Here is a 14,033-nt window from a genome sequence, read left to right on the forward strand (position 1 = left end):
GAACACAAAAAAACTATCTTTGCACGTTTTCAATACGACAAATGTCGTAAACACATTATCATAGGAGACTCCCAGATGCTAAGTAGAAAAACAAATGCAAAATCAAAGAAGCCCTACTTATAGATATAAAATTAGAAATTAGGAGAGAGGTGCCGGTGCTCAAGTCCATAACTTCTCATGTTTTGAGTTATAACAAACTAATATAATTTGTGAGAGGTTCAGGTTTGCTGTTTTAATGGAGTCATTCCTTCTGATTTTACACATTTCACTATTTAACTTCATTAAAATGTATTTATTTTCACTAATACATATTAACAATTGTTATAAAAATACTGACAGAAACAGGTTACAACTTCATGTTGCATAACAAAAGTGTAAAATGTTTTATAAATTCCCAAAAAATGAAAATCAAACAAATTCAAGTATTTGGAAAGACTTGAGACCTACTAGAGCGATAGCTCTGATGATAAAATGATGCTTTTAAGAAAGCATTTAAAAGATTTAATGAATGAACACGAATTTGGAAAATGTTTTTCCAAATATATTTTGAAAATTTTGGGGCTAAGGATTCAAAATATGGAAAAGATTATTTGAAATATCTTTTGATATTTTAAGGGAACATGCTATTGTAAAATTAAGAACAGGGAATTCTAGGTGGGATTGATCTGTTCATTTACTGATTCAGCCCCTGAGGTGCCTTTCCAGATGAAAATTTCAGTTAGAGTTATTCTGGTAGAAATTATTTTACTGTACTTAATCTTTCCAAACTGTAGTTGATTATTAGAAAGTACCAAAATATTTAGAGTTGTATCACTTCACTTACATTTCTTATACAACCACAAAAAGCAAATATTTGGCTGTGAATATAGATAGTTTTTCTAAAAGTTCTTTAAACACATTTTAAGAGTGTTGATATAATTACTGGAACCTTCTTTTTCATAATAACTTTTGTTCTTGAGAATGATTGCATGAGAGATTGAAATGTTGTACTTGTTTTTAAAATATTTCTTCTTACTATAAAAGGTGTAACTTCCAATAATCTTACAGCAGTGTTCGTATTATGAGTACTTATCACATTTTCAAACAGTTATCCCTTTTTATGTACTTGTTAACAGCAGAATGACTTTATAACACCCCTATGTCAAAAGTTTGAATTAGTTATTCATGTTTTGCACTTGTTAACAGAGTTCTTAGAATTCTTGCACTATTACCAGCAGCAAAGTGTGTGAACTTTTAATGCTAGAAAATTGGTTCTGATACACATGGTGGGTAAAGCAAAGATAGCCTATTGTGTATATTTGTGCTTAGTTACAAACACATAAATAATTAGAACTCAACACAAAACATTTAGTTTCTGAACAGACTTAAAAAATATACACAACAGACATAATTGAAACACAAATTTAAAAAAATTTTATTTTCTTATTCATAATTGTATGCAGTGGACAGACATCTATATTCACAAATAATATTATCCTACTAGTAAAATGTGTAAAAAATTGAAATATATAGAGTTGGCATTTCAAGTCATAGTCTTAAACTGAGGACATTTGAATTCATGTTTGGAAAATTCCTTGTTAACAAAGTTTTCAATATTTGTGTACAGTAAGAGATATGATATCAGCTTGGTGAATAAGTATGACTTGTATAGAGATTTCTAAAGCTAACTGTGATTGAAAATTGGCTCAGCTCAATGGAAACCTAACTGACAGCTGTCTGTTGTTTTCAAGTAATGTTATAATAAGGTTGATAGTGTTGTTACATTTATTAAACAACAACAAAATAAAAATCAAACTTCTTTAAAGCCTCTGTTTGTATGTAATTTTCCTTTAAGTATTGTATAAGAAAGATTTAATACCAAACTTAAAATACTGAGTAATGATGTGTGCTTGTGAACAAATTATATGTTATGTCTTTTTGTGTAAGTATTAAAATTGATGTGTGGGTTAAAGATAAAAAAGTAGTTATATTTTAGTGTCTTTATTTTTCTTTCAGGTAAATACAAAGTATTACATTTATTCAGAAAGTGAGATAGAAAAATAACACTTTCATTTAATATATATTAATTAGAGCATAACCTACTATTTTGTAACTTTGATCTTCATCTACATATTCAGAGTAAATCAATGGATCATTGTGATATAATTTTGAGCAACAAAATCTTTGAAAATGCAGAATAACTTTTTATAAACAAGTACTTGTGTTGAGCTGTACCTCATGTTTAAATGTTCTAATGCTGTGTTTTTATCACCCAGATAAATCATGATTCTAGCCTATCTAAAAGTTTACATTGGATAATACACTCCTTTCTTACATGTGGTAAAGCAGAATTTTGTATTATATCAGTGGTGTTGTCCCATGACTATCTGCACAAACAGAAACAAGCTTCAACAAGCTGGGCATTGTCTGTGTGAATTGAACCATCTGCCAAGATTCTGTGATTTTGAATGTGTGAGGACACTCTTGTAAGTGAAAAGTAAGTTATTTCTATAGTATTTAGTATCTGCTTAGTTTCATGTAACTTTAATAAGTTTAAACATTTCAAGTAACTTGTCATTCAGTTTGTTGAAAAAAATTTTTGGTACCATTCAGCAATTTAATTTAACCTGCATTTATTTATTAGCATGTTAAGGTAATTAAAAAACAACACTAACCAAAATGAATAGTGATATATATATATATATAAATAGACCAAAATTTCAATGTTAGTTACATACCACACTCGGTTATTTATTGAGTCTTGGAATTTAAGATGTCTTTATTAATAATTAAGTAATTTGCTTAAGTTTAAATTATCTAAGTTTTGAATAAGGCTTAATAGGAACTGAGAATGTCTTTCTATATGTATATTTTAACTTATAATACATTTTCATATTCCTATCATTTTATAATAAGTGAATATTGTTTTTGACTTTTTTCATCTTCAGTTTAACATGTGTAAAGAATAGATGTAGATGACTTAATACAGAGAAAAGTGATGGAATGTAGAAATAAACATAATACATTGAATAGTTATATAGTTGATTCTCTGTAAGTACTGACCTCCACTAGTGCAAACAATAACTAATTTCATAAACCAATCACACTAATATAAAAATAAGTCTTGTTGGTACCTTGCCATTGTTTTTACCTTGCCATTAAATTTTAACATTGTGCCCTCTTGTCATAATGGGGTATAAGCATTGTTTAATGAAATTTAGTCAACTTATTCTAACTTTGGTAGTGAGGAAAGCTGAAGAATACTAGTAAATAAAAGGCTGTTACTGATGGAATTTTGGCAAGCTGTAGTTTGTTGTATACAAAGATCAAACTGAAAGAAACTTAAAATTTAAAATGAATAAACATAAGTAAAGTGTTGAGAAAAAAAGGTAAAATTCCTACATTACGTGAACATGCATATCATATCAGTCTTATCATTTATTGGAAAAGAACTGTTATTTTGGATCAATTGAATGAAATAACAGCTGGAAATATCGGATAATTTACGAAAGAAATGAAAGTGAAAGTAATTATAAATAAAGATAAAGGTTTGGCAAGTCAACCAGTATATGAATGACGTTTTTCTGAAAGTTCAGTGTATTAACTAAGTACTCGCATGATCAGTGGCTTTTTACATATTTATGGTTTGCACTTAGCGCACCTGGTTTGAGACTATTTAAACTTTCAGAAAAACATTGATCACTTGAGTACCTCAATTAAACTGTATCCTTGTTAATTATGGAGTACCTGAGGCTCAGTGCTTGGGCTTTTGTTCTTTCATATTTACATTAATCATATTGCTAGAGGCATGTCATGAGAGTTTACTGAGTTATATTTAAAATTTAATAAAGTTACTTTTATTATCATGGTAAGTAAACTTGGCAACAAAACTTAGCTTGTAATACAAATTTGGAAATTATATAGTTTTATAGGACAACATTTAAAAATGTCTTAAATTTTCCATTGTTTCAGTATTGTGATATTTGCATTTTAAGTATTTCCTCTTCTCTTATTTATTGACCACTTGTCCAAGAAGTACAAAATTTGACATAAGTCGCTCATTATAATATTGTTATTACTCAGACAAAGTATAATTTTTTTTATAGCCTTCAATCTTATTTGGTTACAGAGCTATAAACTAGAAAATCAAGTCCCTTTAGCCATACCCATAATTAAGTTTTCTCTTTCACAAGTTTCCAATATTTAGTTCTCTTTGATATTTAAAACTATATTACTTTTAACCAACAGAAATCCAAATATTATATTACATAATTTTCTGTACAGGAGTTTGTTTATTTTGCTTCCAGTGCAAATTTTATTTCCACAGGAAACACATTGGCAAGTTTAGCTAAATTTTTATTGAGTCTTACTGAATGGTAAGAAAGCCAGAAAATTTTGATAGTCCTAGGACAATATGTGCTTTAAGCATGTTATTTTGTATTCTTTGTTGCAATTTTGATTAACTAAAAATCATTTAGTGCAGTAATACCATTATAATAATAGTTTTAATTGAGAGTTGATAAAAAAAAGGCCCAGGTAAGTACTATATTTCTAGTTTTTCATGTGTATTATTTATTATTATAAAGGTAAATAAAATATAAGTTTTAGATTAGGTTAAATAAATAAAAAAACGTTTTCCTGTGATATGCTCATTAGTAACCAATGCATTACATAATTTCTTCAGGTAACGTAAGCTACATGTTTACAAAGTGGTTCACAACTTGTGTGGTGATATCATTAGTTAGACACAGTTCAAAGAGCAATAAAATTTAAGCATAAATATACATATATTGTAAAGGGCTTAAAGCTATTTAAGATAGTCAAATGTGTCGTGAAGTCATTCTTGAAAATAAAAAGGACAATATGTTTTCTTTTCATGGTGTATGAGGTGTAGAGTTAGAATGAGGAAAATAACATAACACGTAAAGTTTTACTGAAAAAACACACATTGAAATTCCAGTGCAATTACCCACCCTTTTTCACAGTTATAGCTATTTTTCATATGATTTCCTTCTCGTGCACAGATTGTCACTCACTACTAGCTGTGAATTACTATCTAATTACACATGTATGCCACATGTGTAAATTAGCATTCAACAACTCTCCACCAGTATGAGTGTAACACATCCTTTTTCTGATATTTATATTACCACATCAACCTGCCACAATCAAGGCAGGTTATCTTAATTGCAGGGTATAGCCATACATTACAAACCCTCTCAGATATTTCCAGTGTCAGTGTTTCGGTCGCTCAAAGACGTCATGTTGTGGTTCATTGAACTGTGCTCATTCTTGCCCAGAATGGTTAGAAGAAAAAGAGATGCAGCATTTGAAAACGATTCATAACATTACTTATCCTGAGGCTTGAAAATTGCTGTCCAGCATTTCATCTCAGATGTATGGCTGCTGCATGTCATCCCACAACTACAGTGGGAGTGCAGACAGATATCTCTGTGTCTCCAAAAGAATCATTCTCAAACCAAATGAAAAGGATTTTGACCTGCATTGTTAAAAAAGTTGATGAATTAGCTTAACATCCATCTCTGTCCCTAACATACATTCCAACAAATCCCAAGATCCACTTCCTCTGGTTCTGGGTACAGACATTTCTTTGGGTGCATCATCTTCTCCCACCACAAGATGCAAAAGGATCATTTGTTCTTGTCCCCAGTCACTGGAATCCTCTTTAAACAGCATAGACCTACCCAATCGACCCAGGACAGGATCCATGGAGGTTGACAGACCTCCCTCAAATAAAGACAGTAAAGAACAAAAGACATGGACGAAAACAGAAGGGTTCTCCACCCAACCTACCTGCACATAAGTAATAATGTCCAACTTGATACAATGGAACTGTCAAGGTTTACGTTGTAATCTGGATGACATCAAAACACAGATTGCTTCCTACCATTCTGCATGTCTTTCCTTACAGGAAATATACCAGTAACCTGCCAATACAGTTACCTTTCAGTATTTTTTTTTTGTACAGAAATGACAGGCTGTGTGATGGATGAGCGCATGTAGGGGTGGCATTGTTGGTTGAATAGCATGTGCCCACCCTGTCTTTGCCACTGGATGCACTCTTGGAGTCTATTCCTATCTTGCAAGGTGTTGCTGTACACTAATGCTAGTGATAATTTATTGTTTATGCATGACACCTTGTTAAGAGGATAAAATTGGTCTTACCTGAAATCTAGTGTGTCTTTTTAAAATCCTAAACTTGTTTATTCTTATCCTTTGGTTTTTAGATATATCACAAGAAATCACAACACATTCATCCTTCCTGAATATTTTATATATTTCAATAAAGTCTATTCTCTCTCTTTTTTTTTTTTAATGCTCTTAACATGCTTTTCATAAGTTGCCAGGTAAGTCAATCACGTATTTCAGTTGAAAACAGAGAATCTACCTAATTCTATCTAGTTTCTTTGGTTTTGTACATTTCTTGTCAACAAGGTTTTTTATTTTGTAAAATTTCAGTCATCAACATTATTTTAACTGAACTTTTCATGTTCTTAATTATAGGAATATGTTTTAAAGTCATTTTAAATACTTTATTGTGAGAGAGAAAAATGTAATGTAGATTGTATGGTCAGTAGTATGTACTTAATGGGCATTCTCTACTCAATCATACGAAATTAAATGTAGTCATGTTGTTTCATATTCAGTCAGTAAATCAAACCACCCCACCCACTCCCCCACAAAAATTATATTTACCAAAGAGTTTTGCCTACTTCAAAGGCATCTTTACATTACAAAAGGAGAAAAGATATAACATTTATGAAAAGTTGTTTTACACCTAATGAAGGAAACACAAAATCACATGTTCATTGCAAATTTAATCACTTTTTATACCCTTATTTTAAAAGAGACCAGAAAATAGAGAGAATGGTGTTTCTGATTTTAAATATTTCTGGGAGAGCATGCCTCTGGATCTTCCTTAAGATATTGTGCATAAAATATGGTGTAGAGTCACAAGCCAGCACTACATAGTACTCTAACAGGATTATCTCCCTGATTCATTAGTATCACCCACTTGAACATACTGAAAACCTTGTCTGTTGATCTTTTATAAAGAGATCTTAATATAACCTTTCCATCCCTGGAGTAACTTTAGTAGCTGTGGTGTGAACAATTTACAACAAATCAGTGTCATTACTCAGAGAAAGCTCACACAATATTTCAAGTGAAGACTATCGAGGACCAACTAGTGGCTTGAATAGAAAGATAACTTCCTCGTTTTTTACTTGATAATCAGTTTAAGTTGCATCACTCTGAACAGTCCTTCATACATCACCATTCCTTCTTGTGCATGAAGACCAAAGTTGTACACCACTTCATAAGTATTTGGTGGATCAGAGCAAGATGTATTGATTATCTTTCTTATGAAGTAGTTTGATCCTTCAGGCACTTGTCACCTTGTAATTCAGAAGTTACTTTTTGTTTCATGAATGTTTAACAGAATTTGAATTAATAACTTTTTCTTTAATTATGTTTTTTATGTAAATCACTAAGATTTTCTATACTTAATCTTTTCCCATAGAAAGGGATTTTAAGATTATAAAATCTATTTATTTTATTATAATTTCTTCAATAAAGAAATAAGATTTGATATAAAATTGCAGAAAGACTTGCCAACATTATGGTTAAGAATGTAACTGAAATGTGTCTGAGGTAATTAACCACCTTAATACAAAAGTTTCCAATACCAAATAATTAGAAGTAAACTGTATTTAAACAAAAAGATTAATTATGGGCCATTGAAAAACAAACTTTATTTTATGTATTATAAACATTCTCCCTGATTTTATTCCTCACTCATGTTTAAAATTAACTGTAGCAAGTAAATTTATGAAAAGTAATTTTTTTACAGCATCCAATCAAGAGCAGTTTTCCTGATGAAGTCACTGGTGGTGTTTTATCAAAAGTGAAAAGAAAATTAGGCTTACTAGAAGTTTCCAAAATGGCAAGTGTATCTGAAGAATTTAAAAAAAATGCACTTCAAACAAAAACATTCAGGCTACTGATTGTGATCCACATACACATTCCTTTATCAATTAAATTATATTCTATTGAACCTGTATGTGTGCTTGGTCATTCTGACCAGTTCTGTAATCTCCATGTAACCATGAAACTACATAAACTACTGAAATGTTCTAAATATACAAAGTGTATCATCATGAGTTTTGCCAAATGTTTATGTAAAAGTTACAAGCCATTTATTAACTGAAATTATATTTCAAGTAAATTGCTTTCATAAAACATTCATCCATTAATTTGTGAATTCTCTGTCAAGTAATTCTGTGTAAAGTGTGATTTTTCATGCTAAGAATAAAATTAATTGTGCTCATTTCATGGTTTTTATGTTTAATTAACCTTACTTATAATACCATCTTAATGAATATCATTTTATTTATTTTTCATAGAACTCTAAACTTGCTCTCTCATCTTCACCACCATAACACCAACTGTAATGAAAGTAGTGAAACAAATGTTGGACATACAAAATAATTGCAGATTGTGAAAATGCAATAACAATTTTTATTTTAGCACAGTCTCAGTTTTCTAAACATTTCCTGATTGGCTGCTTTTGATTTTATTACTTTACAATGCCTTTCTGACCCAATATAATGATGTAATTGTCAAATATATACAGTAGTAAAACTTAACCAACCGACTGAAATACGAAGTGTACAACGGCACTGAACATCTTCAAGATCCAGATCCCTTCTTCCACCTCTTGTGGAGCAGATTGATTTTTTGTTCAAAACTGAACTATTTGTCTCTTATTTAAGTTTCTGCCAGGACCTTGGCCTTGAAGATGCTGTACCCTATTCACCATCTGAGACTTCAGCCTTGAACAGGGTCTTTCCATATGTCTCCAGTTCAGAGTCTGTACACTGGGTTCCACTGGTTATACTTTTTGGGAATATACAGTCTGCCATTCTTCCCTTTGGTCTTCATATTTAGGTGAAGCTGACTGAGTTCAGTATGTCACAGATTGATGTTGCTTTTTCCATCAATCAGCCCACCACACTATGTTTTATTACCACCTCTGCCTGTTGCCTTTCTCTGAGTCATCTGAGGAAGGTTGATACTTCCATTTGGTTGTACTGTTTTCATTGCCAAACATCTTTTGAACCATTCTTTCATTCCCAGTTATACAGATGGTTTAAAATCAGTTAAGTCTATTGGATCTGCCATGGTTTGTTGTAGCTAGGTGGTTTTGTACAATATTCCCTCTACAGTTTCTGTGTTCACTGTCAAGCTATATGGCATTTCTTTTGTTCTGAATGATATCGAAGCTACACAGTACACTCACTGTTCTATTTATACCAACTCTCTTCATTCTCTTCTGGTCAGAGAATCGCTTTGTGTTAATTCTCACCTTATTTTCACAATATTCAACACTGGCTGGCCTATTTTTCTTCTATCTTCTATTCACATCCAGTTTTTCTGGATAACTGGTCATGTTGGTATTCACAGGAACAAGTTTGCTGACAGTAAGTTGGTCTGTTCTGGTGCTGTCACTGCTTTGCTTGTTCTATATATGGACTACAGTACTGTATTCAAGGCTCAGCTTCTATTTCCCGTATATTAGGATTGTTTCCTATATACTAATATCACCAATATTTCTATTCATTTTTTTATTTCCCGTATATTAGTTTTTGTTACCTGTATATTAATATCACCTATATTTTTATTAATTTTTCTATTTTCCATATATTAGTATTGTTTCCTATATATTTCTTTACATTATCATTTTCTGTAATTCCCATTCCTTTTTATTTTTCTATTCTGTGAAACCTGTTTTAACATTTTTTTAACTGTTGTTACTGCCATCTTTCATATAATGCACACATTCTTTTATGTACATCTAAACATGACAGGAATGTCTTCTGTTATTATTGACATAAATGACATCAACATCTGTACTTGTAATGTGCCCTACTAATCATTGCTCTTTATTATCCTAAAAAAAGAATAGTCAATCGAGTTAAGATATTTTATGTCACCTTTATTGGGTTATATGTTGTACTGATAAAGATTTAAGCACTCATTCAGTTTTACATGTACATAAACAGTCAAAGGATTGTTAGGCTAGTTTGGCCTGCTTGAAATGAATAGTGTATTTTGTTCAGTTTAAATTCTTGCTCTTGCTCAGTATGTTAGTTATTGATATTTCTTTTCCAAAAGTTTAGTGATGCATTTGAAAGCCACGCTGTGTAACATTGAATAGATTCAAAATAGTTATTGGTATCTGAATAGACCTATTCACCTAAAAGTTCCATTAGTCTATAGAAATACAGAGATAAAAGTTACAGTTTTGTAAATCACCTTTTGAGTAAATGTATAAAGATTGGCTCTGCTTACTGTTAAAAGGAAGATTTTGAATTTTTCATGAAACATTAAGAACAAGTTATGAAGTACTTTATAAAAATGATAAACATAGCATGAGATAGACTTAAAAATTGAAATAACTTTATTTTAACTAAACATTTTAGTAAACTGAAAACATTGAAGATCTACATGTTGCATTCTTTGGAAATAAGCAGCTTTATGGCTGTCAGGTATTTACAGTGTTAAAGAGTTTAATGTGTGTGGTAGAAGGAACACTCTAAATGTCCCTCTGGTGTTAATATATATAATAAACAGTTTGTGTCATGCTTTGTTTTAATAGTAATGGTCTACAACTTATATCATTGTTTTGTAACAAAACTACCAATTGATTTTGTTAGGTCAACTATGGTATTTATGTTGTGAATGTTTAATGTACATATTGGTTTGTTTTTTATTCTTGTTAACTTTGGTGATACAACAAAACAATTTAATTCAGAAATTATTTAGATTTAGAATTGATATTTTGTCTTTATTGAGCTTAGAGTAAGTTATTGCACAGTACATTTTTAAGCTTAATTATAAAACAAATAATACCCTAGGCTCACTTATTGCACCATGATAAGTTAAATAGCATTTTATTTATATTTTTTTCAGTTGTTTATTAACATTGAGGTACAGACAAAAGTAAGATAAAAGTTATCAAGGGTTTCAATGGAGTAGTGTTTCAACTAAGCCTTTGTTACAATAATGTTTTACACCCAATGCTTATATTTAGGCCATTAAATACACCTTCCATTACTAATGTTAAGATCAGATGATAGCTAGTTGTGTCTAAGTGTGAATGTAAAGTACGTAATTCCCTCCAGTCTTACACTGTTAAATTAGGGATAGCTACCTGACTTTCATCTAGTTTTACACTGTTAAATTAGGGATAGCTAGCAGACTTCCATCTAGTTTTACACTTCTAAATTAAGGATGGCTAATGCAGATAGCCCTCGTGCATAAAATTCAAAAACAAACAAATAAACATAATTAAAGATGTATTAACTGTGGAAACTCTACTAAGTAAAATAGTTACATATATCACATCTTCCAATTATTTTAGTTTAGTCACAGAGTCCATCAGTCTTCTTTCACTAAAATTGATTTTTTATTATTACTTTCTGACTTATGGTGTACAATTCCTTCTTCATGTAATTTTTGTTAGTTAATTTACATATAACAGTTTACTTTATTTTGGTGCACTGGAATTTTTCTTGTAGAATTTTTGTAGTTATATTTTCTCATAACTTCTAGATCTTTTCATGACTTGGTACTGGGCAACCTACTTTCATGACTATGGACAAGAAAATAGTTAGAACTTAAGGGTAAACCCACAAGTTGCTGTAGTTCTGCTTGAAAAGAAAGTGGAACATAAAAGTGATCAAAGTTAATTTTAAATGTCAATCTATACTGCTTTATTATAAATTGTTAGTCTTTCCAATAATTTTTATGCATGTTTTGATTTTTAAAAAAAGGAAAATGAAAACATATGGCCACCTTAAAAGTTGTATGTTTAGTTACCTAGTCAAATGTTGCCCTTAAGATACCTGATACTATTGGTGTCTTACTCCAACACATGTCCTGCAAGATGTCAAGTTTCATTTTTTAAATTAAAAGTTAAGTCTTATTTGGTTTCTCAACTAGCCTTTAACAGGTGTAAATACAAATTTAGAAAGAATGAAGGTAAGATGATAAATAGTTGTAGACTCTGAATAAAGTAATGTTTTATTTTTTCTTTCTTTAATGTTAGTTTATTTTTAGTATTGGTTAAATTGTTTGACATATATATATTTGTTTATGAGGATTATTTTGCATTGTTATCTTAAGATATGTTTTGAGAACAAAACTAAACCTCCTAAGCTAGCTGAATCTTTTGTTTGGGATTATAGCACAAAATTTGCTTGCATTGAGGGTCCCATGACAATTGAATTAATACCTTCTAATCATAATAAGTATGGTGATATGTTAGACGTACATAATATTCATTACTCATTTAATTTTTATTTGAACTATATAGGTATTTTGTTTTGAGACAGAAGTTGGAAACAGTTGTAGATTTTATTACCAAAAAGTTTCTCTCCGTAGATTTTTTTTATCATAGTAATATATTAAACATGACTTGAGAATTCTCTGATGTCGAGAAACCCACTTGTTGAGAAAATTTATATGCAAAAACGGCTTGTTTGGGTTGAGAAAATATTTTACATAGAAGGTCGAAACGTTGTTCGCTCTTCTATGTAAAATATTTTCTCAACCCAAACAAGCCGTTTTTGCATATAAATTTGAGAATTCTCTGTACTAATACCATAATAATTAATGAATCAGTTTTAATTGTCCAGAGTTTAATAATAGTTGAATGTCTGTTGTGTAGTCAGTTAATCATACATGCATACAATTTGCACATATTCACAAGATGATAGGTTCCAATGCTTCAAATTAAATAAACATTCTTAGATTTTCATCTCCACGTATAATGTGAGAGTAATAAAACATTGAATACAAAGTAGATAAATATTATCAATATATTATTTTTCTAAGATAGATAGAAATAAAATCTTAAATTTATGGTATAATGTTTATAATTAAAATTCTATTTTACATTTTGAAGTTAATAATCATGAATGTGTTAGTTAATTTAGCCATAATTAGTTTCATTTAGGAGAAAACCACTAAAATTCAGAATGTTTGTTTATTCATATATTTAACAGTGCTTACCACAAATTTGCACAATTAATTGATACTTTCTTGCATATAAATACGATAGTTCTCCTTAACCTTTTATTTTATGACAACTAGGTGTCTAGGCTTTTTGTAATGAAAGAACACCTCGTATCTGTTAAAGCATGTCTTGTTAGTTGGCATAACTAAGAATATAGGTACTTGTAGGAATATCATGAAGTATATATTTTGTATAGGTTGATCTGTAAGTAATTTTGAAAATTTTATATTTAAGGCTGTTCTATGTGTAAGCTTCTTCATAACAGAAGTTATATATGGTTTTAACTACCAGCTTTGAGTTGTACTTATGAGATAAAATACATATTTTTTGTTTATGTGTTGAAATATCCTTAAGTCATTGAATCAAAGTAATTTGTAGAAATATGTAAAGCATATAAGTGTTTGAGTAATTTTGCACAGTATTTATATGTTTAGAAGTTACACTGTGCACAAAAGAAGCTTCTCTACCACAATAAAAATACAACTGTTCATGAGTAGTTTGTTGATCATGATTCTAAAAATTGTTGAATATTACTGATCGCCTCTAGTTTTTGAGCTATGTTAGGTTTATTCTAAATATTCTTATATATTATGAAAATAACACTCTGATAACTTTATTTATTTATTGAAAATTGCATTTAAGAATGTTCAAAAACAACATGTAATTATATACTGAAAATACACTTAAGCTATATTTAAAACTTTCATCATGGTATTATTTTTTATTTCTTTTTACAAAATACCTGACTGACTTGTTGCATCTTATGTATGTTGTTAGTTTCATGCTACAAGAATCAACAGTAATCTTCTGTCATCACAGGATTCCACTGTCTTTCTTGATGTTACTGTTCTATTGTGGAAGTGCTCACCAAGATTATTGCTCACTGCACCAAGATCATTTGATAAGAAACTTAATTAAAAATGTGAGAAGTGTAACTTTAGTGACATCTTGG

At 30.1% G+C, this 14,033-nt stretch overlaps 2 protein-coding genes across 24 annotated transcripts in view; one reads left to right on the plus strand and one right to left on the minus strand.

Moving 5' to 3' along the window:
* Positions 1-14,033, minus strand: part of LOC143223814 (dynein axonemal heavy chain 6-like) — a 753,870-nt gene that overhangs the window by 465,920 nt on the left and 273,917 nt on the right. The gene's annotated exons all lie outside the window — the stretch shown is intronic.
* Positions 1-14,033, plus strand: part of LOC143223810 (PAN2-PAN3 deadenylation complex catalytic subunit Pan2-like) — a 221,483-nt gene that overhangs the window by 169,928 nt on the left and 37,522 nt on the right. For 8 of the 13 annotated variants that reach the window (XM_076452279.1, XM_076452275.1, XM_076452272.1 and 5 more), the window contains 2 exons: positions 2,347-2,465; positions 7,853-7,945. In XM_076452279.1, coding sequence (XP_076308394.1) covers positions 2,448-2,465; positions 7,853-7,945 — 111 coding nt within the window. In that variant the 5' untranslated portion in view covers positions 2,347-2,447. Of the gene's footprint in view, positions 1-2,346; positions 2,477-7,852; positions 7,946-14,033 lie in introns of those variants that run through there. The other 5 variants (XM_076452282.1, XM_076452283.1, XM_076452285.1 and 2 more) reach the window with 2 other exon arrangements.

The sequence above is a fragment of the Tachypleus tridentatus genome, chromosome 8, assembly GCF_004210375.1.
Source record: "Tachypleus tridentatus isolate NWPU-2018 chromosome 8, ASM421037v1, whole genome shotgun sequence".
Lineage (NCBI taxonomy): Eukaryota > Metazoa > Arthropoda > Merostomata > Xiphosura > Limulidae > Tachypleus > Tachypleus tridentatus.